The sequence below is a fragment of the Carex rostrata genome, chromosome 24, assembly GCF_964058835.1.
Source record: "Carex rostrata chromosome 24, lpCarRost1.2, whole genome shotgun sequence".
NCBI classification, from domain to species: domain Eukaryota; kingdom Viridiplantae; phylum Streptophyta; class Magnoliopsida; order Poales; family Cyperaceae; genus Carex; species Carex rostrata.
This window is the reverse complement of record NC_135941.1, coordinates 1,201,910-1,226,654: the sequence shown is the minus strand read 5'-3', so window position 1 is coordinate 1,226,654 and position 24,745 is coordinate 1,201,910. Positions and strand designations below refer to the sequence as shown.

At 34.0% G+C, this 24,745-nt stretch overlaps 1 protein-coding gene across 1 annotated transcript; it reads right to left on the bottom strand.

The window, feature by feature from the left end:
* Positions 1-20,151: 20,151 nt before the first annotated feature.
* ANN5 (annexin 5) lies at positions 20,152-23,580 on the bottom strand. Its single transcript, XM_078325470.1, has 6 exons — positions 23,377-23,580; positions 22,578-22,723; positions 22,268-22,486; positions 21,621-21,836; positions 21,226-21,315; positions 20,152-20,609 (listed from the first exon to the last, which is right to left on the bottom strand). The coding sequence occupies exons 1-6, from the start codon at positions 23,450-23,452 to the stop codon at positions 20,406-20,408; spliced, it is 951 nt and encodes a 316-aa protein (XP_078181596.1). The 5' UTR covers positions 23,453-23,580; the 3' UTR covers positions 20,152-20,405.
* Positions 23,581-24,745: the final 1,165 nt, after the last annotated feature.

The window sequence follows — 24,745 nt, the reverse complement described above, 5'->3', positions numbered from 1 at the left end:
TAAACAAAATCGAAAATTGATTTCTGCTAATTAATCACTAGTTATTTTGGGTGTAATAGTTTTCCAACCGATATATACACTAATTAAAAAAAATTTAGTGCATCCCACGCTTGCATGAAATAGGAATAAATGACTTGAATTGCTATCACAAATTGACATGCCACATATGCACGTTACCAATGTACCATCTCAGTACGTCCCCCGTCTGGTTAGACACCCTGATTCAATCTGGTTTCTCTAAATATTACAATCAAAGGTAACAAATTACAGAAGATTCAAATATTATACATGATCGAATCACATATATATACCACGCATATTTAGGAAATTACCGAAATTCATCAATGCAATTATCTACAGTTCTACACTCTATAAAAATGTTTCTGTTGAGTTAACAAAAGAGTTGAGGCTTGCGTTAATACTCGATCAACATAGTAAGTTCCGAACGTACATCTTTTACATAGAGAGTATTGTCTAATCAACTGAATCAAGTGTACTTTCTCACAATTATACTTTTAACAGTTAAACGAAACAAATTATAACAGATAATAAGATGCTTATTGCTATCATCATATATACGTTAAATGTTGTTTTCAATTGACTTAATTACTATATGATGATCAAAGAATTCATGGCCATAGTTGCGAGTCGAGTACACTACGATGTAAAAACCAAGACAACTATGTGGGTGCATTATCAAAGAATAATGAGATAAATTGTAGATAAGTTTTTTTTAAATAATGCTAAACCAACCAATTAAAATGTTAACGATAAAAATAAATTTGGAAGTTTACATATAACATTAATATCCATATCGCCACACAATTATGCAGTAAACATTTTCAATTAATACGTACATTGTACATATCCATAATATAATTATGTTGGAACAGAGTTTTCAGTAAAAGAAACAGGGTCGCCCAACAAGTTTAAAACCGTGCAAATTATGAAATTTTATGATTATGATTATGTTGTTTTGAAAATAAATTTCTTCTTCCTTTTTTTTTTCCTGTTTTCTCTCCCCTAAACCCTAATGATTTATCTATAAATAAGTCACTATCATCTCCTAGAAACTCACACGTACCTTTCTCTAAACGCCTAGCCTCTAGAGGAAAAAAAAAGAAGCAAATAAATAAACAAAACTACAACGCAATAATGGCTAGAATTAGAAAGAAGGTCAAGATACAATATATTTCCAATGATGGTCTACGTCGGGCCACCTTAAGGAAAAGGGGTCGTGACCTATTAAAGAGGGTCCAGGAGCTCAGCATGCTATGCGGATTCCAGGGATGCGGAATAATTTATAGCCCCGAAGAAGCCGCTCCACAAGTATGGCCGCAACCACAGGATGCGAGACAAACCCTCCTAACTTTTAATAGCGTGCACGAGGTCAAGCGCACCTGCAAAATGACCAACCACTTGGCATTTATGCAGGAACGGGTTGGCAAGTTACGGAACAAGGTGGCCATACAGGAAAGAAGTGACTTTGCTGAAATATCTACAGCTAATTTGTGGGCCGCAGGCTATGCCTTGGATGACTTGATCTCCAAGGTATTCGAGAGGAAATGTGCGGTGATGAGTCTTCCTCCACAAGCTCCGATTGGAGGTGAGGTTGGTGCTGGTGTGGGTAGAGGAGTGACTGTGGAACCAGTTGCAGCACCAGCTGTTGTTGCACCCGGAACACCAACAGCACCGACTATTGCAGAAGCAGGACCTTCTACTCAAGCAATTCGTGGTGGTGACGGTGGTGAGTTTTTTGCGGATGAGATACTTGATTTTGGGAGATTTTGGGAGATGCAGTGATTTGTAATTTCTATGGTGGTATAGAGGGTTGATTAGGTGTTTCTGGATATGCATGTTTCATGGTTTCTATTGTCCTTTTCAATTTAAAAGTTTTTTTTTTTTTTCAATAGGTAGATCTGGTTTGGAAGACAGTTGAAGTTTTGTCTTTGCAGTCCTCTTTGTATACAGTGGAGGATACTGTCTTACTGAGTCCCTTGAGTTTATGTCAATCCATTCTATGAATTGAGCTTGATGTATTTTCTATTTTTTTTTATTAAAGAGTTCTGGTAAACCCCTAGTATTTTTTAGATGTTTTTTTATGAGAATCGAACCTGCGCTTCTCTATTGAGAGACAAGACTCATGCCACTGTGCTAAGTCCGCAGTTCTTATTATCTATGTGTTTTGCTTTATCATATTTCCAACAAAATCAGTATATCGTTCTTTTGTCGGCACTTTGATTTAGCTAACAATTGTCAATACAGATTGCATGTATTTAATACTGAGACACTAAATTAAGAAAAAGACGCAACAAGAATACAAGATTCAAAATACTTGTGGGTTACATCTTAAATTACTTGGTATGCTAAGTTTTCGTGTAGTGAAAAAGATTAAAAATTGAGGCTATATTTCCTTTCAGAAAAGGAAAAAAAAATCGAAAATAAAAGGCTATGAGCACCAGTTTTGAATAAAATATAAGTCAAAAAATAATGTTTACATGCAATATCATGCTATTTCCAAAATAACTGTTTTTAATTTCTATTGAGTTCTTGGAATGGAGATACTAAGTCCATTGTTACAATCAATAATTTCAGAACAATGATTTTCAAGATGTAAAACATTAATATACAATAGTATCAAACATTTCTTGAAAGCCACCTTTGAGCACTCGTATCAAACGTCCAGCATATTAATGTTTTTAAAACTGGAGATACGAGTGCTCAAAGGTGGCTTTCAAGAAATGTTATTCTGAAAATTTCTTGAAAGTCCATTGCACTCCAACCATTAATATACACTTGTATCCAAAGTAAGAAAACATTATTCTGAAAATTTACTCTAACATTCATACACGGTTTTTAATAAAAAACGTGAGCAATATTTGAATCAAATTGTACACTGTTTTATATTAAAAACTATGTATCAATGTTGGAGTGCATTTTCCGAAGTGTGTATACATATGAATGCTTCAACAATTATACACGGTTTTATTGTATGATATGTGTGTACATGATGAAAGAAATACAATTACTTCCACGTCATCAACCTGTGCTTTCATGTTATCATGCATCTCTATCTACTTTTTTCAAGTCATTTCTCTCATTTTTAAAGCATCTCTTCCCTGTATATGTATTTCTCTAAGACATCTCTTCTAAACAGGCGAGGCTAGAGCGATGGATAAGATAAGGGTGACGATATTCACCGAGAAGGGGATTGGAGACAAAGAAACTTCAACCGAGCATAATATTTTGCTCGAGTGTTCGATTTTAACGTTCTTTACTAATTCGGAAAGCTCGCAAGGAGGAGAATTGCAATAATGTCAGAGTCAAATTAAGTGAGAGAGATTGACTAATATTATTTAGGTAGCACGTACTATGGCCGAAATGTCATATAGTCAAATTTTAAATTTTCGTATTCGAAACATCAATCTAAGTAACTCAGTAAATTGATTATATATTATACTGGTAGAATACCAATTTTACCCTTTTTATAATTTGCTAACTAATTTTAATGATTTTAAAAAATGGCTTTTTTGGCCTAAAAAAACAAATATACCAACATTTTTTTGCCAAAAACTCCATCTTTCAAAAACCATAAGAAATAGTAAAAAATGACATTCTATACTACAAGTATTAATAAAAATTGGCATTCTATACTACTAGTTTGGCTAAAATAATTACTACATGACATGGGATATAAAGTTATCAACATATGAAGATTTATTATGATAACAACTCGTCTAGATGCATTGTATCTAATTCGGTGTTTCATGAGAACAAAATACTTTGAAATTGATTGTCACTTCATACGAGAAAAAGTGCAATCAAAAGAGATTGAAACACCATATATACATAAGTAGCAAGGATCAATTAGCAAATAACTTCATTAAAGCCTTGGGTACCTCAAGTTTTTAAAATTTCTATAGAATTATACGATCCAATTTGAGCGGGAGTGTTGAAAATAAAATAACGTCATTAATGTTGGAGATACACTTTCTGGAGATGCATATCACGTCGTTGATCTCAGTTTCAATTTCTTCCCTTATCTTTTGTAATTAAATCTTTCCTTTATTCAATTCCAACGGGTATAGGCCTGGAACTTGTATAAATAGAATAGTATTAGGTCATTCTAAATTATGAATCAATAATCAATAAATTGTAGAAATCATTTTCATAAAAAATCTTCACATCCTCATAACATATAATAGCATCACTCATCAACACGGTCGTCTTCAATGTCATCACATGCTACTCCCAAAATCTCTTCCACAAAAAACTCACCACCGTCACCGCCACAAATTGCTTGAGTAGAAGGTCCTGCTTCTGCAATAGTCGGTGTTGTTGGTGCTCTGGGTGGAACAGTAGCTGGTACAGCAATAGGTCCCACAGCCACTCATCTACTGATACCAGCACCAACCGCAACTCCGATTGGAGCATGTGGAGGAAGACTCACCGCTCACTTCCTCTCTAATACCTTCGAGATCAAGTCATCCAAGGCATAGCCTGCAGCCCACAAATTATCTATAGAGACCTCAACAAAGTCACTTCCACAGTATCCCTCGTTAACTATTACACTTACCTCAAGCTTGAGGTCATCACTTTCACGTCTGTCTAGCTTGTCCCATTTTATGCAGGAGTGGGTTGACAAATTGAGGGACAAGCTGGTTGAACGTGAAAGTGATGATGCAAAGCTCAAGGTACGTGTAATACTTTACGAGAGCTACTAGGGAAGTGCCTTTGCTGATATTTTTGAATATAACTTGTGGACCGCAGGCTATACCTTGAATATAACTTGCTGAGGTCTCTTGCTAGGGTTTTTTATCGGAGTGGGAGATAGTCTGATGCTTGGTCGGAACCGTCAGATTAGCATTAAGATTCATGCATACTAGACCCACATGAATTAAGTTGTCCATACAAATTTTGATACTGATCAGACGGTAGTGACCTGACATTGGACCAATTTTTTTTTTGTCTGATGCCCTTGGGACTGCCTCCAATTCCTTTTTTATATAGGTTGAAATGTGCAAATTAAGTCGTGCTCTGTCTTTGTACTAGATAAATGCAACTAATCATCAAGACCTTTGTACTATAGCGTGCTCTGACTACACTGTAACTACGAATGCGTATCCTCTGCATTAACTCTTGAGTTAATAAATCTCAACCGTCTGATTTTAAACAAAATCAATCCAACTCTTTGTTAAAATATAGGGAGCCCTTTAATATTAGCGTGGATCTAATTCGCACAAATTTTAAAACAAATTGAATGGTCAAGATGCATTAACTAAAAAGATTCCCTTTTGAGTTAATGCTGATTCTGCAACTACCCCCACATAGAAACCATGCACCATCAACATCCTTGAGAGTTCATGCAGGGTTCATTTGGGTGCCAACGAATAGTAGGGTTAGTTGGATTAGCGATTATTTCATGTTTGAATGAAAAAGTAGTTATTCTCAATATTCAAATATTAGCTTGAGTTAGTGTGCTATTCCGCTAACTCAACATTTTGTTGAATTAGCGACTATTCCAACTTTATATTAACACGCTATTCTCACTAACTTTAGTCTCAATCCAATCCAAACGTACCCGCAGAAAACATACATGCTGATAACATACCTGGAACCCATTTACTTGAGTTTGGAACAAAACATGGAGCCCATTAAAACAAAGCAACCAAGACTGAACATCACAGTAAGCACTCTTATTACAAAAAAGACAGCAATCTAGGATGTGGCAAATTTATATTTTAATATGAGATTGACTTTAGATATATTTTTTCAATATTTATGTCATACATATCACAAAACATTAGTTAGAAAATGTCATCCGCTATATTTCCACTATCAGCTATGAAAAACACTTGTTGCTATGATTCTATGAACTACGATGTAATTAAGGAATGCAACAATTAGATGAACTAAGATGTAATTAAGGAATGCAATTATTAAAAAAAATTGTAGAAGCAGATTAGGGTTGTTTACAGCAACAAAAAAGTGAATAAAAAAACCCGCTACGCACACAAAAAGCTTGAAAAGCACTGTTCATGTTAGAAAACATTGATCGACTTTCATCAGAAGAACTTTTCCAGTCAAACCACAATAAAACCTTAATTGTTGAACCACATTATTGATCCCTAAGACCCTCAAAATTAAACACAAATTTTGTAAAATTAAGTAAACGTTAAATTCACAATTAAGCCAACTCATGATACACATGCTCAAAGATTCAATTTATGAAATCAACCATGAATTAATTCCATAAATTGTTTCATTAATTAAGAAGACATCCAAAGAGAAACAAAATTGATTAGTCTCACAAATTAGATTTGTTGCATACTTGTACACATACAAGTTAATCATTGAATTAATTAATTGCATATTAATACCATTAGCACACCATACCAAACAAATTCATGGTTGTTGACAGCTTTTTCTTTAAAAAAATAAAAAATGGTGCGAACACAAAAATCTTGATAAATTATAAATTTCGCATGAAGCGCACAACTAATGATGTTGATCGGTTTGAACGGTTTGGATTCACTATTTGAAGTTGATTTGATAAGAAGTTGATGTTATATAGATTGAAATAACACCGATCGATGTTATATTAGTCAGACTCCTTAATAACTTGTTCCTGTCGGCTCCTCCATATTTCATAACATGTCTGGACATGTCCACTATGAACCATGTTATATTTTTAAAACAACCCTGTACACCATACGTACATAAACCAAGTCTATTCAATATTTTATAATGACTAAAGATTTCTTCTTCTTCGTTCTGAATCTTGGCTTCCTCTTTCTGACTGCAACTCCTCCAAATTCTTTCGATGCCTTCCATAACATACAAAATTGACTCAATGAATCACCAAAACATTATACTTTTGCCCTAGAGGCAAGAAAATGAGTGAAAATTCGGCTAATTGTGTCGATTTAGCACCGATTTTGTCAATACCAGAGTTAACTCGGGAAAAATCGGATCGCGTCCGGTCGATACTGTTCCGGCCGATTTTTTAAACCATGGTCATAAGTTCCATTCCTCAATGCTATTTTTGGATAAATATTTTCTACATTAAAAACTACATTTGACTAGTCACTATACCTAATGGCAGGTAGCAAAAGTTTTATTGAAAAGTTAGTGTTGCCTGACATATATTTGTGAAAACAAATAAAATTAATTATTCCAAATGGACATACAGTACTCTATTTTTGAACTCCAAAAGTGAAAGCAGTGGATAAGACAGAATAAGATTATAAAGAGGAGCTCCAAAACTTTACCAGTAATATAGAAATTTCAACTTACTCCTTTGCATGATGTATAGGCTCTATTTTCAGTATAAAATTATAAATGCGGCCAGCATGACAAATTTTCTGAGCCGTATTAAGAAGGTATGTGCCAGTATTAAGAAGGTGAAGAAATTAAAAAGTAATAAAAAAAGATTCATATTAGCATTGGAGTTGAACTAGGGGAGTGGGGGCGGCCCGATGCCCGGTCGGAGCTGTCCGATTCGCATCAAGAATTGTACACACTTGGTCAGCACAAATCATAAAGTTATTAAGTTAGTAGTGTGAATCTTAATTGGGATCAGAGGACTCTGATCTTGATATATTCCCTGAGTTAAGACCTACCTCAAACATATTAGGTGACTATATTCGAGTGCTTCCTAAAATTCCACCAAATTCCAATTAGTGTTCTAGTCAAGAATATTCAAATATCAATTTGAGCAAATAAAACAAAAATGCAAACTGAAATTTATACTGAAAATCGAGCAGGGTATGGTATGGGCAGTGTAGTGATATTCGGTCTATTCGGCCCAATATTCCTATTCAATTGCAATCCGAATAGAAAATCTATATTCAGTCTGAATATGCGGTTTAGAGGATATTACTGGTTTAGAGTATATTAACAGTGATAAAAGTACCGGTTTAAAATATATTAACAGTAGTTTATACCACATATTACCGTATATATACTTGTTTATATATATATATATATATGAATTCTCATTTAAAATCTACATATATAAGTTCGCATAAAAATCTACATATGCAGTATGCAGTGGCTTTCCACATTCTGTATACAAACTGAATATTAAAACACTGGGTATGATTATGAAAATATTTCCATATTATCCGTAATATTGTACCTATTGGCACTCCTACTCATAACCCAAACTCTGACCGAGTCCAGTTACTCTAAAGTAACTCAAATTTTGAGTTTTGATCCAGACCGTGCATCAGAAAGATGAAATGCATAGGCCCTTTAATATTCGTGTGGAAACAAATCTGACGGTTAGGATCTTAACACCAAATTTCAGATTAGGAGATATAAATTCCCTCTGACTTGATTGCGCGCACAATTGCAATCTCGTTCTTTATTGTAATGGGTTCCTGCTTGGTAAATTATGTAATGGGCCGAGGCCCTTTAATTTTTCATCTGGCCCATATATTTTTAATACCAAACCTACAGTGATTTTGGATTCGGATCGTATGTTAGAATTCGGACAAATCCGGCTAGGGAAAATTCACGGACCCATTTAATGTGGAGTTCGCATTATATGCATTGATGCACTGTTTTAGTTTTGCTCCAGGCCGTCCGATCAAAATCCGGATCAATCTAGCTCACATATGTAATGAACAGGGTCCTTTTAAAATACGTGCTAATATACAACAAACGGATCGGATCTAAATTCAAATTTTGATTTACCTTTCAAGATTTGAATTCCCGAGACACAATCCTTTAATTTCATAAACTCTTTTATTATCTACTCCTTGCCAACTTATTTCGTAGGCAAGAGGCCGAGAAGGAATCGAATCGTCTGCCCCCCTGGGGGCAGGAAATTTCGGCTTCCAGAGTCACTACAGGGTGGGCCCTTATTTTAAAAAGTAACAGTAACTAACCCCTTTAACAGTAACCGGTTCCACCCCGCAGTTATTCTGGAAGCAGAAATTTCCTGCACCCCAAGGAGCAGGAGATTCGATTCCAGGCCGAGAATATGTATCCCACAGGTACCTGCAAAGAAAACTTTTTACAATTAGTGGATTGGGACCGTATTTTTTAACTTGGCACGAATCTCAAAGCCTAGTAGTACTGCCCCTGTGCAGCTGTGATAGCCCGAATTTCAAACAGCTGAGAATAAATTTCAAACCGTAAAGTGAAGGAAATTTTTTACAGTACATGAAAGGATACTTGTCCAGAGGCAGAGACACAAACAAACGCATAGGAAGAAGCAGTGGGGGCCATGCAATCAAAAGCATATCAAATATGGTCTTATATATCTTCTCGAATAATGTACAGGCTCATAAATTATTTTACACAAAATTAATATTACAACCACAATTAATACTGTTTGGATGAATTTACAACTTTTTTTTAATATTGTTTTTATTCCCGGTTTAAACTAATGAGAACTTTATTTCAGGTCATAATCTCCGAACCGATTAATTAGTATGATCTTAATTTCTGTATTCTCCTGATAAGTTTAATTACATGCTGGTAATTTTTATTAAGTATGATATATCAAATATTACGTAAACAATTAGTTGAAACGGAAAAACAAAAAAAATATTATAAAAAATTTAGTTTAATTACATGCTGGTAATTTTTATTAAGTATGATATATCAAATATTATCGCTTAAATATGATTATATAAATTCTCATAATTTTTTTTCACTAAATAAGAAAAACACTCAATATTATGTCAGTAAATCGGCTGAAATACATTTAATGAATATTATGTGTTTTATTCTTTATTTATTAATGTTTGTAATTAATTGTGTGTGAGTGTGACAATACATTAAAAAAAATGCAACACACTGACTTCTTAAGAGGTCACCCATTATAGTGCTAAATAATGTTCAAATATGGTCTTCATGTTCAAATGTTCGAACATGGTCTCTATGTTAAAATGTGCTTATAGATCAAATATATTTTTTTTTAGTTTGTAAATCACTAATTTCAAAAAATTCCGGACCATTAAAAAAAGTGATTGTGTACATATCTATAATATATTAATATTAGTATTATAGTAAACAACAACAAAAAGCAAGTCTTTAGTCCTAAATAAGTTGGAGTAAGTTAGAATATAAAATTTAGTAAATAAATTCTAAAAAATATAAAATTTGATTTTCAAATACATTTTAATATGGAGATCATGTTAAACTGTTTGAATTGATTATTTAGAATTTAAAAATAAAAACAAGAACATGAGAGCATAATTGGTCAGAAAACCAATAAAGCATTTTAACAATACTCGTTTCAAATTTTCATTTTCGGTGGTGAACTGAATCAATGAAATTGCAGAGGACAAAAAAAAAAAAAGTTCATTTTAACAACTACCTTTTATTTTATGGGGCACATGGGGTTTGGTTCCGTGGATACCATGGATTGCTCTAACAGGACAAAAAAAATTTGTCGTTGGCCTCCATTATTATGGCAATGCTGTTTCGGTATTCCTTGTATATGTTAAAAAAAAGAAAACAAATACTTAGATTTCTTTTTAGTTAGTTCTACAAAAGGTTATCGGCTTATTTTTATTAACAAAAATTGGTCTGAGTAATTTCGTTTATCTATTGATAAAAAAAAAAATTATAAAGATGACAAAAAACAAGATACACCTAAATAATGAAGTGTTTTTAATAGCACTAGAATTTCATGTGGAAATAATAAAAATAAATAAAAAAAGCAAGAGTTGGAAGCAGAGGTGGACCCACATCACATGGTTCCGGAGGAGAGTCACTCTCTCTGGATTTTGAATTTTAGTGGTCATCTATTGATCCCGATCGATTTTGTCCCCCTTTGAAAAAAAATTTGCTCCCCTTATAAATGTTTGATTTGTAATTCAAGTTAAATTTAGAATTAAAATCAAAATAAATTTCTTAAATAATAATTGGTAATTAAAATTATAAGTTAAAACATCAGAAATTACGAGTCCAAAGTATTATTTTTTTTATCGAATATCCAATTTTTGATTTAAAAGGCCGAATGCCAGTTTCATTTATAAACGAAACAGGAACACAGTCACAAAAACGGGAGCTTATCTCCCTGGAGAGCATACTAGTACTCCCCCTGCACAAAATATTTGTTTGTAATCACCTACCAGTACTAATTACTGACACTCTACATAAGTGCAATTCTCCAAAACAAATTAAACAACATGTTCTGGGATATAAAGGTTACACATCTTAATCAACATCAAAAAACAACTTGCTAAGATGTCTGCTATGCTACTCTAATATAGTCAATAACTTTCATTGGCTGAGCCAGTGTCTTCAAGGTGGAAAGAAACACTCTCCTCTTCCTCTGACTACACTATAACAAAAATAAGACAGTATTTGCGACGGAGTACCGTTATAAATGTATTTTTTCTATTCGCGATGATACTTTTCGCGAGGAAGTACTGTTATAAATGTGTTTTTTCCCTCGCGAATAGTGTCTACTTTGTTGTTGTTATATATATATATATATATATACACACACACACTCGCAAAGGGATCGTATCCAGTAGATCTTCTTGTGGTAGATCCATTGCCCTGTTGCTGTTATTGAGTATCCAACTAGTTAATAGATTAATTTAAATCTAATTAAGTATTTAAACCTGATTCGATTTTTTTTTTGCCCACTCCTCTCCCAACGAAAATCCTAGATCTGTCCCTCAATCTGTTCTTGATTGGAAGTGTTGTCTCCTTCTCATCTGATCAACAGTTTCTTCATACATGCATAATATACAAACACTAGTAAGGTGCATCCCTCTTCATGGTTTTGGTTTTGTATTGTTAGTATTTTGTCTGGCAACATTTGGCAGAAAGGAAAACAATCATTCTCAGTGGTACTCTTTTTTTTTATCTTTCAAATTAAATTAAATTCAGGTCGATTTTCAGAAATCATTTAAAATGTTAAACCACACATTCAAGATGATTTAAATATCATATATTCACAACCCAATTTAATATTCTAATTTTATTTTCTAGATTTTCAAAAATGAAAAATATGGATTTTGGAATCTAGAATGAATGAGTAACATATGATGACTCTCGAGTCTTGAATCATTTTTTTTTTCTAATTTCGTACTTATTTAGAGTTTGATTATTGTGTCTTAAAATTATACCCTGTACTTTTTATAACAGTAGCACAGTACCAATAAATTTTCATGGATAGAAGAATTGGTAGGAATCTCCAAACTTGAATTCCTACCAATCCAAATCAGTATTTTTTTCTCTATTAAATATTTTTTTAGGAAAATGGATAGAGTAGCTTAGGATTTAGTTATAATAGAAGAAATCAATCTATTCCCTAAAAAACTTTTTAATAATTTAATAGAGAAAAAAAAACATAACAACTGGTTTGAATATGTAGGAATTCTACCGATTCAAATTAATTCAAACCTTAAATTAATATATTTCTTATCGATATTCTTTCTACTCATAAAATATATTAATTGGTACTCTTTTTGTTTCTCTCTTTTTTTTTAATATTTTTATAGACAAAAAATTCTGTCCATTAATTAGGTCTGTGCTGGAAATTTTCCATAACTATCTAGGTGACGAATTTGAACTATTGACCAATGTATTATCACAATCTAAAAGGAAAAATGTAGTAGTTGGTAATTTCAACTTCAATCATTGCCACTATCCGACAAATGATCAAGAGTTTACACAAACCAAATTTCCTGCATTAACTGCCAAGGCTAGCTGCAATCATATATAAGAGTATCATTTCGTAGATTGCGAACTATTCTATTTATAATTGCCAACTGTTAGAGATGCCGACATCCCCTCCAATTCACTGTCGATATAGTCTCTCATGTTTAATTTGTACTTTGATGAATGGAACCGAATCTCAAATTTTGAGTAGAACTAGCTAGAGTTTTCTTAAGTTCATCAAATTTTTTGATAAATTTAAGTTTATAAAATTCATCAAATCAACTTCAAATGATGAATCCGAACCGTTGAAACTCGCATACCTTACGAGTGATGCGTCTACATGTGAAAATTTTAAACATTAGAATTAATTTAGTATAAAGTCAAGCTGTCAAAATAAGTTCAAAAAATGAATGCATAAAAATTAATTTATTAATCTTCTAATTTTGACCACTTGTGTCACACCCCGCGGCCACGGGTCGTAACAGTCCCCCGCCGTAAGCATACAACGCCGTGTATGCTTACAAGGCTACTCACATTTCAAACCAAACAACAAGCAATTCAAACAAGTTTCTAATATATATATCAGAGTACACAGTCTGGTCAGCATATAATACAACAAAAGTATCTCATCCGGATACCAACCACGAGGCCTACCCTAAATCTATACAACAAAAGATATCTAGGGTCATATACTGGTAAGCTACTAAGGCCTACTACTCTCGTGCCTCTCCGGAATCAGTCGCACCAATACCTGTAAAATAACGGGGAAGGTGGGGGTGAGAATAAATTCTCAGTGCGAATTTGCCACATTTGAATTATTGGACTTGCAATCAAACTCTATATTCAATAATGAAACCCAAACAACAACAATGCAAACAGTTATATAAGAAAACATAAATAACAGAATGCCACTACTCGACAACAGTTAATCAACCTGAAACACAGTTTACGGAATTTCCAAGATGAATCTCAAACACAACATATATTTTGGCTTAACTCGATTCCTAACTCAGTTCAGTAGGGCTTGTAGCAATTACAGATGTTCTTTCGAGCTGAACCTTTATCAAACCCACATCTGTAGGGTTACTGACACCTACAGATGGCCAACCGCTGGACCCTTTATCTGACACCCATCTGCAATCGCTTGGCTTAACAGTTTATTATGGTCTGGTTCAAATCATGTAAAGAAAATCCTTTTTAGAATCGTTTCCAATATTCGTCATATTCAATCGACCGTTCAAATGCATTAACACGTAGGAAAATGCTACCGAGCCATAGACGTTACACAAGTCAACCACGATTTCCAATCACACATCTCATAACATAATCACCCTCCCTCGTCCCAACCGGTACTGGGAATATCGAGGGCCGTTCACCTAAGGCCATTTAGGATCCTGGGAATCCAAGTCAGCATACAGCCCGACTTGGCAAATTAATTGGATCCAAGTGCTTAACTTCGTAAATCCATTCACACACATATCAATTCCACTCGTGGTGACTTTAAATCAAAATCAGATCACAATAGATCGACATAACCTATAACCATACCAGTATGCAAATCATTCAATTCAGATCAATTCGAGTTTAATTTGATTGGGCTATGCAAATGCTCTACGCAATTCAGTGATGCAATCAATGATATTCAACATGACAAACGAAAACACAGTTTAATTCCTGAAAATAAAGTATCAAACAAGTCCAAGAATCCCGCACCTTATTATGACGAGCGTACCGCTTAGCTTAAGGATCGGACGTCTCGTATTGTCTAGCAAGTTCTTGCTCGACCGAGCCTACACCTATATTATACGTTTACCTGGTTTAATTCGGGTTCAGTGGTCCATACGTTTACTTAGGGTTGGTACAGTCCCAAATCAATTCTTTTCGGTTCCTTCTTTCTTACCAAAATCCTCTAAAACTACACAAAATCTCATCTAGGTCCTCTGGACCATACAACTCTCCATTTGGTGACCATCAATCACCGTTTCACTACTTTGGTTCTCGGTTCATTTCAATTTACCATTTGGTTAACCCTAATTTGGTCAAAACCTCAAATCAGCCGTTAAATGTTCTAAAAATTCACGATCAGGAGGCAACCCTACCGATTACAAGTCTAATTGGTCGGGTTAAGCAAATCAAATCACGATTATGCCAACTTTCAATTTTGGAACGAAACCCTAGAAATCAGATTTCATAAATCGGAAGAAATCGGGAAAAAGATTGGCAAACAAACTAGTAAGGAGTGTAGAGGAACTAGTCCTCGAGCAATTCGAACACAAATCTCGGGTTTAAAACGAGAATCCGAGAAATCGAGAAAATTCGAGGTTTCGAAAGCAAAAAGGAGAGAAAGAAATACCAAATAGAAGGGTTCTGAGAGATCCTCGGCTGCTTTCTCGGTTCCAAACTCGATTTCTCACAACAATCGGGAGTCTGAACGAAACGGAAACTCACGGGATCTTTTCCTTCTCTCTTGGACGAATTTCACTTAGAAATGGGGAATGGTGGAAGAGAGAGAGAGAGAGAAGGTTTAATTTGGGTTTTAGGGTTAAAATTACCCTGAATGCGGATTAGCCAATCCGCACTGCGGGTTACCTAATCCGCACTCGAGACTTAGTCGGTTGTCAGCCGAATCCAGGAAAAGTCCGAGCCTACTGCGGATGAACCTGATCCGCACTGCGGTTCAACCTCATCCGCACTCACTACTTAGCCGATTTCAGGAAAATTCAGTGCAATACAGAAATTCATGAGTGCGGCTAAACTAATCCGCACTGCGGATCCCTCACCCGCACTCACTACTTAGTCGATTTCAGGAAAATTCAGTGCAATACAGAAATTCATGAGTGCGGCTAAACTAATCCGCACTGCGGATCCCTCACCCGCACTCACTACTTAGTCATATTTTTGTCAAAATTCCAGAAAAAATCCTGAGCCACTGCGGATGAGGTTGATCCGCACTGCGGTCAATCTAATCCGCACTGAGCCCATAAGGTTCCGAAATCTCGAAATTTCGACGCGATTTCAATTCACAATTAACTTACTTATTTAGGGAAACCTTAATTAAGGTTTAAACTTCCATTTTATTAACACAATTTATCGGTTCTTCCTTTTAAATCATTTCAATTTAATTGTAAAAATTTCGTAACGTAACAACTTGACTTTATACCAAATTAATTCGAATATTTAAAATTTTCACATGTAGACATAGGGTTTCAACGGTTCGGATTTATCATTTGAAATCGATTTGATGGATTTTAGACTTGAGTTCACTAAGAGGCTTGATGAACTTAAGAACACCCTAGTTCTACTCCTCAAATTTCTGCCAATAAAGTCCATCGGTCCATTCATTTATGATTTAGACGGTTATAATTGAAGTATATATGGTGTATTTTCTCAAAATTCAAATACTCTCAATATTTGAATTATGATCATCCAGATCATGAATGGATGAACGGATGAATCATGTTAATAAAATTTTCTTACCCACAGATGAGCGAGAGATTTTGATGAAATACATATAAAAAAAATCACTATTATACAATTTGGTTACAATTAGAAGTAGAACTAGGATCACGAAAGTAGTTATTTCCGAGAATATGGTTATTATCGACGAGAATATTAGCAAATGTACCGATGCTGCTAAGTAATTTTATTCTCACCTTTAAAACAAATTATTGAAGTTTATCGAATCTTTGTGAACTTCAAAATCTATCGGATTGACTTTAATAGACAAGTTCAAACCGTTCGAGTTAAATATATTAATGCAAAATTTCTAAATTTTAAAATTAATTCACTGTAAAATCAAGTGGTAAAAGAAAAAAGAAAGTATAGATTTTAGAAGTGAGTTTGGCTAGTATAACATCGGTGTCATTTCAATCTATATAACACCAACTCTAAAACCTATCAAATCGACTTCAAACGGTGAATCCAAACCGTTCAAACCGATCTACTTCATTAGTTGTGCGTTTACATGAAAAATTTATAACTTTTCGAATTTATTTAGTATTAAGTCAAGCGGTCAAATGTGTGAGTTTTTAAGTTAATTTTAATACATTAATTTTTCAATATTTTTACCACTTGATTTGATACTAAAATAACTCGAAAATATAAAAAATTTGTATGTAAACGCATCATTCATAATGTAAATCGGTTTGAACGGTTTGGATTAGTCGTTCGAAGTCAATTTAATAAGTTTTAGAGTTGGTATTATATAGGCTGAAATGACACTGATATTATACTAGCCAAACTCTTTAGAAGTTTAATATATTTATTTTTCTTTATTTTTTAAAAAGCTTGACTTTATACTATATTAATTCAAAATTTTATAAATTTTACATATAAATGCATAATTCGTAATGTAGATCGATTTTAACAGATTGAATTCGTTGTTTGCAGTCAATCTAATAAACGTTGGAGTAATTAGTTAATTAATTAAGATCGAACACCCTAGTTCTACTCTACAATTAGTGCAATTAATTAAACATAGTACATACAAAGTAGTCTGATCATGCACCTTCTAAGTGTAATCTAGACGATCGAGCATCTTTCTAATCATAGGGGCAAAACAAGAATTTCACCAAGGACAATTATATGTTGGCCATTCATGGTTTCCCCATGCATAGAAACAAAAGAGAAACAGATTCACGAGCAGAAAGCAACAAACCGATACACAAACTCTCTCTTTATATGTAACTCTTATCCTTTTTCTATAAATAAATCCTTACTATCTCTCACCAACATTTGTTTTTATATAAAGAAAAAGAATAATAACTAACTTTGGTCTTTTGCACTAACATGCATACATTGCATGCATGCCCCTAACGATTGGGTTATCCTCTTTAAAAATAACAACGACCCATGTTACCCCTCCTATATATTTTACATATCATGCATTCATATCTAAATCAAACATACCTAACAAGATAAGGGAGAAAGAGCTAGAAACTTGTAGAAGAGAGAGATGGAATATGATCATGAAATTGTGAAAATTGCCAAGTGTGAGTGTTGTGGTATATGGGAAGAATGCACTGTCGATTATATACATTCTGTCGAAGAGCAATTTGGTGGCGCTTGGGTTTGCGGCTTGTGCTCAGAGGCGATTAAAGAGGAGCAAAGCCGGCTTGGTGTTGAGCTAAAGGTGGCAATGCAGCTCCATGCCAAGTTTAGAGAGACAGCTAGCATTGATCCAACCGTGCAGATTGCTCGCTCTTTCCTCGATTTGCTTAAGAAGATGATTTCGTCTCGCAAATTGATCTCTTAATTAGTTCCATGTTGCCTTAGTGTATGCAGGTGCAGTTTCTAACTACTAGTGGTAACAATGTTTAGGTTCTTAATCTTGCTTAGAGTTCTAGTACTAATGGAAACTAGTTACCAGGCAAGGTGTGTTGTTAGCTAGCAAGAGCTAACACTGTAGCATGTAATTTTTTTTTCTAATGTTGTAAGTCTTCTTATAATATTTAATTACTCAGTATGCACTTGATGAAAAAAAATTGTTGATTAAGTTAGCAGTTAGCTTATTGCTCATGGATACCTCATACCTAGCTTATTTACTCTTTAGTGGATAATTACAATATGGTTAAAATATTGCAAGTGTAAATTTTTTATGTTAAAATTATTATATTATATTATATTATATTATATTATAACATTTGCACCAAGTTTAATAACCCAAGAACTGAAAATAAAAAATTTCAAGATGAACTATTAAGAAAGAAATAACTGACTATTTCTATGTATGTAATCAATCTATTTAGCCAAAAATTCGTCACTCAGAAAATATTACCGTATAAATTAAGAGGTATTTTCATTATTTATTATTTTATTTACCTTGGTCTATACATATCTCTTGTACAGAGATTGTTGTGGATCACAATATGGTGAAGCAATAATTTTCTTCATGATTGCAAGAACAATTTCTCCATGATAGATTAAAAATATATATAAAGAATAACGGTTGCTTGTATAATTGACAATATATTAACATATCATATATGATCATCAGCATAGATCAAATGGGTAATTGTCAGATAATTGACCCGCTATATCCTATAATCTCCTTCAAGTAATTTAGCCATTTTGAGATCCATTCAAAGAGATATCTTAGAGAAACATTGGAATTTATTTTCGATTTCTAAAAACAAGTGTGGCATTTCCTATTCTAATCTTTCTTCCATAGTAATAATTGATGACAGGGCCACTAAAAAAAATTAATTGCACAAGTGTAGAGGATTAGAAATTAAAATTAACTTAATTTTTATTTAGTTTTTTTTTAGTAAATTAATTTTTATTTAGTGCTTGAGAGCTATTTTTAATTTACTGATGTAGATACTCTTAAACAAATATAGTCAGGCAATAGAGAGGATAAAAAATGGCCAATTACCAGCAATCCAGAAGAAATAAGGAACTGAGAAATTGCAAATAAAAACAGAGTACACAAATTAAGGAAATTATAAGAACACAAAAAGAGGGAATCACTTCTCACAAGCAGGCACCAAACAAGGTACAGTACGGTACGACTGCATGAAAAAGACTTGTGCTGGAACCTCAACAAAGCTTACCAGTATAGCACTCCAATCCAGGGTACAATACACTGGATCAGAACATGCAAGACAACAGTTCATGAGTGAGGCAATGGTAATATGCATGTTACACACTGCCCCGCACTATGGACTCGTATCTCTATTTCCGAAATCCAAATAGTCAATCTGAAGTTCTGAACCATCAAACATGTTCTTCGTATAAAAATATACTTTGAGACCAAATTTTACATTTTTATAGAATTATGTTTTTTTACTAAATAAAAAATCACTTTATTTGAAAATTCTGGACCATCCAAAAACAGTGATTTTCTACCTTTCTTAAAAAATAGTAAAAAGATTCTAAAAAAAATGTAAAATATGGTCTAGAAGTACATTTCAGTATGAAAATCATGTTTCGTAATAAGTTGTATAGCATGGCCTCAGTCAAAGCTGATTACAATTCACCTTTCAAGAGATGACAAATAAAACCTAGTGCCCTTGGAATGCATATCCTCTGCATTAACTCAAAAATGAATCTTTTGAGTTAATAAATCTCAACCATTTGATATTGAACAGAGTCAATCTGGCTCCTGCTTATGATATGGGAGCCCTTTAATATTAATGCGGATTTAGTCTGTACAAATCTTAAAGCAGATCGGATGGTCAATATTCATTAACTCAAAAGAAAGATTCCCTTTTGAGTTAATGCAGAGGATACGAATTCGTGCCGTTGTGGTCCTCATTAAGAAATGTTTTCTCGTTGTAGTCAAATGTTTTTTATCTTCTGGCAAAATAATCCAAGAAGAGAACAGTGGATTGCTAAAAAAAGTGTGCCAACGAATCGGGACTTTGATTCCATAATAGAAAAATTAAATAAAACTTCTTCACGGTTAGTCTACTTTTAAGTAATTGTAAATAGTTAATAGTTAATAGACGGAGGTGTTGTCCAAATATTTTAATTTTTATACAAACCTTCAGAAAAATAAAAAAAATAAACAAAACATATCGAAATTATACCATTGCACAAATATGAAAGGGAAATCAATAGATTTGTCCTTACAATCATAAATAGAATAACTAAGCACAAACAAACACCTAGCACACATCAACATCATATTTTAGTCAAACAAACACAAGCAGCAAACATCAAATACCATACTAATAACAAGTAACTAAACAAGTAAATCAGATGTATTTACAGCTTGCATTCCACAAATACACAAGTGCAAACTACACAAGCAAAGTCAAACCATAAAACTAATGGTTGTGACCTACAAGGGATTCGATAAAGGTACGGTAATGGCCAGATATCTCGGAATGAATCGCCTCGACCAATGTTTTATGGTATTGCTGGTAATATGCAGCCTTTATATACTGCATGTCCATCTCAGTTCGTGTTACTACAACCCTAATTAGTGTCGAATCATTTGTGCCCATTCCCTTCATCGCTTTGTGAAGTACCTGTAAAGGCCATTTTGTTAAGGTTGTTTTCCTGTAAAATTTTACAAATTGTCCCTCTGATTATTCAGTGAATATAATAAGAGCATATGAGCCTTATGTCAAGTTCTAACACCAAATCCATGACAGTACTGTTATTCGAACTCAAATTGAGAAACAGACTAGAACATAAAACTAAAGAGCCAAACCCATTATAAAAGGGAAGGTATCCATTTCAACTCTTTAGGTGGGCATATCACGACATCACTATTTTGCTGTATTAATAATTTAATTCTCAAAATTCCAAATGACAAAACATTATTGTTCTATGTCTCAACAATGAATATGTAGGGAAAAAATTATTAAAATTTTAACTTCACATTGTAAATGATCATCAAATTGAAATATCAATGGCTGGAGTAATTATGTCCATTGATCTTATTGCTTGTTATTCTTCCACCAAATAAACTCCAAATTTTTTAATTTTATACTAAAGAGATTTCCCATGGGTGGGCTTTTTTTCCAAAAAAATTTGAATCTTTAATATTTAATGAAAGAAAAGGTGTTGCCGTGATGCCTCACAAGAAAAAAAATGCACACCAGTCATTATTCTAATAAAAGGGCAAGAAAAAGTATTTACTTTAGCAAAATACTTGGCTGGGTTCTCCGCACACCTCAAGATTGTCAGAAGACCATGCTCAAAATATCCTGATGTTTCATTCTTCACAGCCTAATGTAAAAGAAAAATAGAACTTAAAATTTAACAAACCCTTTGTCAAACTTGTAATAAAATGGGAAAATACTGGTAAGGGCTAGATATCAAGCTTCTGGGTAATTGGAACCGATTTGAGAATTGATACCAATAGAGCTTATGTATGCCCAGTAGTAGGGAGTTGATACTGGTACCCACTAATAGTTACCAGTGAGGTGGTAGTGGTTTTGCTTCTTTGTTTCCTTTCCAGAATATTCATGTGGTTGTTTCTTTAATGAAACATGCAACTGTTATAAAAAAAAAATACAGCTTTGTAGGGATACCTTAGTAAGAGATTTCTTATAAGCTTGTTTGTAGGAAGCAGAAACAGCAGCCAAGTGGGCCGTGCTTCTTCCAGTGAAAATATGGATGAATACATTCTCATCTGTGCCTATCCTTTTCTCTCCAGCTTTGTACAAGTCCTTTGCATCTCTTGCAACCATCCCAGGATCGTACTCTGGACCCTCGTACCGAAGCACCCCAATATAGGAAAGCAAGAGCTATAAACATATTATACAATATTTATGTCAACAAGTCAAAATTTACCAATCCGAATAAGAATGAAAGAAATCAATAAAGTATAGGAGTGAGGCTATGGTACTTTGCAAAGCGCACATCGATCCATACTATGGATCCATATCTTTGATTTCAAAGTCCAAACAGTCAATCTGAACCGTTCAACGTGATCTTCATATGAAAATGTACTTGGACATCAATTTTTACATCTTTTAGAATTTTTTTACTATTTTTTAAAATAAGTAGAAAATCACCTATTTTAAAATTTCTGGAGAGATCATGTTGAGCGGTTCAGATGGACTTTTTGAACTTCCAAAACATAGATATGAATCCATAGTACGGGCCGATCCACGCTACGCAAAGCCCCATAACCTCACTCAAAATACAGAGAGAAAAAAGGAAAGAGCAAGAGAACCTTTTGGTGGTCACCAGATGTTTGAATGCTAAGATCTTGCTCGAGATAGGAACCAAATCGGCTCTGGTATATCTGCTTAATGGTCTGTAACTGAGAGGGAGTGCGTGAGCATATTATTTCAGTGGCAGCTGTCAGATCTATGCGATTACCACTTAGCGATTGTTTCAAAATCATTGCGTCACGTGTTGCTGGGTCCGGGAGCCATAGCAGTATTGCTTTCTACAACAATTTATTCCACATATATAATGTAACAAATATATATATCCAGTGGAGTTTGTGTATAATGCTAAATATTAAGTATCATATATACCTCAAGGTCCCCACTAAGCTCAGATGAGATGCGCTGGGAGAGATCCTCAGAATACATGGTTCGATATTCTTGTTGAATCTGAGCACGTTGTGTTGAATCTCTGTGCGCTAATATTTGAACCACTGCTGATTTGTCACACCCAAATCCTGTGTTTTTTTCAGAGGGGTTATTGTAAAACCAGAATAGTAGTAATAGGTAAAATCGGATTTGCTGTAGCCAACAATCAGCACATTTTTCAATTTTTATTTGTATTTTCTTTCCAACAAAACAGGAGGCTTGGAAGCATCCAGATTTCCATTCATAAGAAAATAAATTAGAAATTACAAAATACCCCTGAAATATATGAACATCAAAACTCATTAATGACCTAAAAGACCCTAAATTTGGAAATTCAGAGTAGAGAGGCAACTGATCAGATTCAGCCTCTTTATTTATTTATTTTTGAAAATAAAGGCAAGAAAGCCCATTACATTATTTATTAAGTTATGTTAAATCCTAATATGTCCCTAGAACACCTATCAAAAACCCAGCACAGGTTAACAGGCCTCAGATTCAACTCACGCTTCATTGACAGAACGGTCAACTAAAAGTTACCACCGTACCAGTGAGATACTGGTACAGGAGCCAAGAGCTAACAGTTCTGTCAAATCTAATTGATTAGTTGCCAAAAACCCAGAACAGGTCACATGCATAAACTTATCCTTTACTTCTATTATTCCATGCTTCAATTGTCTCAAAATAGGAAGCACACAGAACTAAATCACATCTAGAAAGTAGGGAAAAAGAATGGAGAAGAAACCTTTGAAGGCCTTGTGAAGGTCAATGGCGTCCTGACGAGCATACGTAGGCATCGGTGGTACGGTTAGCGTCGTCATCTCTTGCTTTCTCTCCTTCTCTTACAACCCGACTTGTTTCTTGAACGAAAATTAGATAGAAACGGTCGTGTATAGATATGCGAGGGAAGCGTTGCTGCGTTGTCCCGACGCTCTCAAATTCTACGAAAAGTAGGAAAAGCACTTATCCGAAAGAAATGTTTCGTCTACTTATAAAACTTTACTAATTAATTAATACAATTATTGAATCTTGTAGAATAAGATCTCCGATGCCGGATCATCCGACACCTGTCCATCACTGCAATACTGAAACTATCGTAGGCCGTTGGATCAGGGTCACTGGAGAACGACATCTTTTGTCCCTTTGTTTTCTATAACGTACCCTGTGCAACAAACCGTACAGTACTAGCCTGTTTGATTTTGGATTGCCCTCGAATGGTGGACCCCTCTGTTTCACATTTACAAATTCTATCACACAACACACACAGATGGGTGTTTGCAACAAACCGTACTGTGCTTTGGCAGGAAAATTTATCACACTGCTGGGTTCATGCGAATTCTCATCCTCTGAGATATCTCATATTTTGAGTGACTTTCTGGAAAATCTCAACCGTTTAAATAAGTTATACACGAATATCAAAGCTCTAATAATAGGCCCCCTGCGCTATTCCCGAATAGGAACCGGACACGTCGGTCATGCAAAACATAAGATATCTCAGAGGATATCTACTCGTTTCACGCGGTGTTGTTGACTTGTTCTACATCAGATGTATACGTGGAAAGAGATTCCAATCGACCGGCTCACGAGCTTTCAAATATCGCGCAAATTTATAATGGCGATAAGTGGGGTACATGTACTTTTTACAATGTGGTACTTTTTATAGGTATTGACAAATATAGTATGACTTGTGCTGAGGGACCAACTCCACTGCTCCCGTCATTTTTATTTTTACCCAATTAAAAAATGATTTTAATAATAATAACCAAGTTTAATCAAAAATTTTAAAAATATCCAACCCGTGGAATTTTTCCACGGGTTGAAATTTGAATTCCCACCATGGAAAAATTCCACGGGCCAGACCCATTTTTTTTTTTTTTTTTTTTTTAAACAGAAATTTGTATTTATTTTTTATTTTTTGTATTGAAATATTAGAAATATTGGATATATTTCTTTGAAAATAGATGGAATACAATATAATTTGATTTATTAGAAAGACTGCAACAAATAACCCGGATCAATATTTTTCAGATCGAATTTTTCGCGGCTGTAAGAAAAATTAATATATTTCTTTATGTGTTATTGGAAAAAAATAAAAATGCTTAGATTCCGAGTTA

What these genes read in the sequence shown, in the direction of transcription:
- ANN5 (XM_078325470.1), bottom strand. Translation starts at nt 23,452, where the DNA reads ATGACGACGCTAACCGTACCACCGATGCCTACGTATGCTCGTCAGGAC. An exon ending in AGCTTAGTGGGGACCTTGAG is followed by an intron (nt 22,487 to 22,577) that starts GTATATATGATA and finishes AAATTGTTGTAG; the next exon opens with AAAGCAATACTGCTATGGCT. An exon ending in ATAAGAAATCTCTTACTAAG is followed by an intron (nt 21,316 to 21,620) that starts GTATCCCTACAA and finishes CTTTTACATTAG; the next exon opens with GCTGTGAAGAATGAAACATC.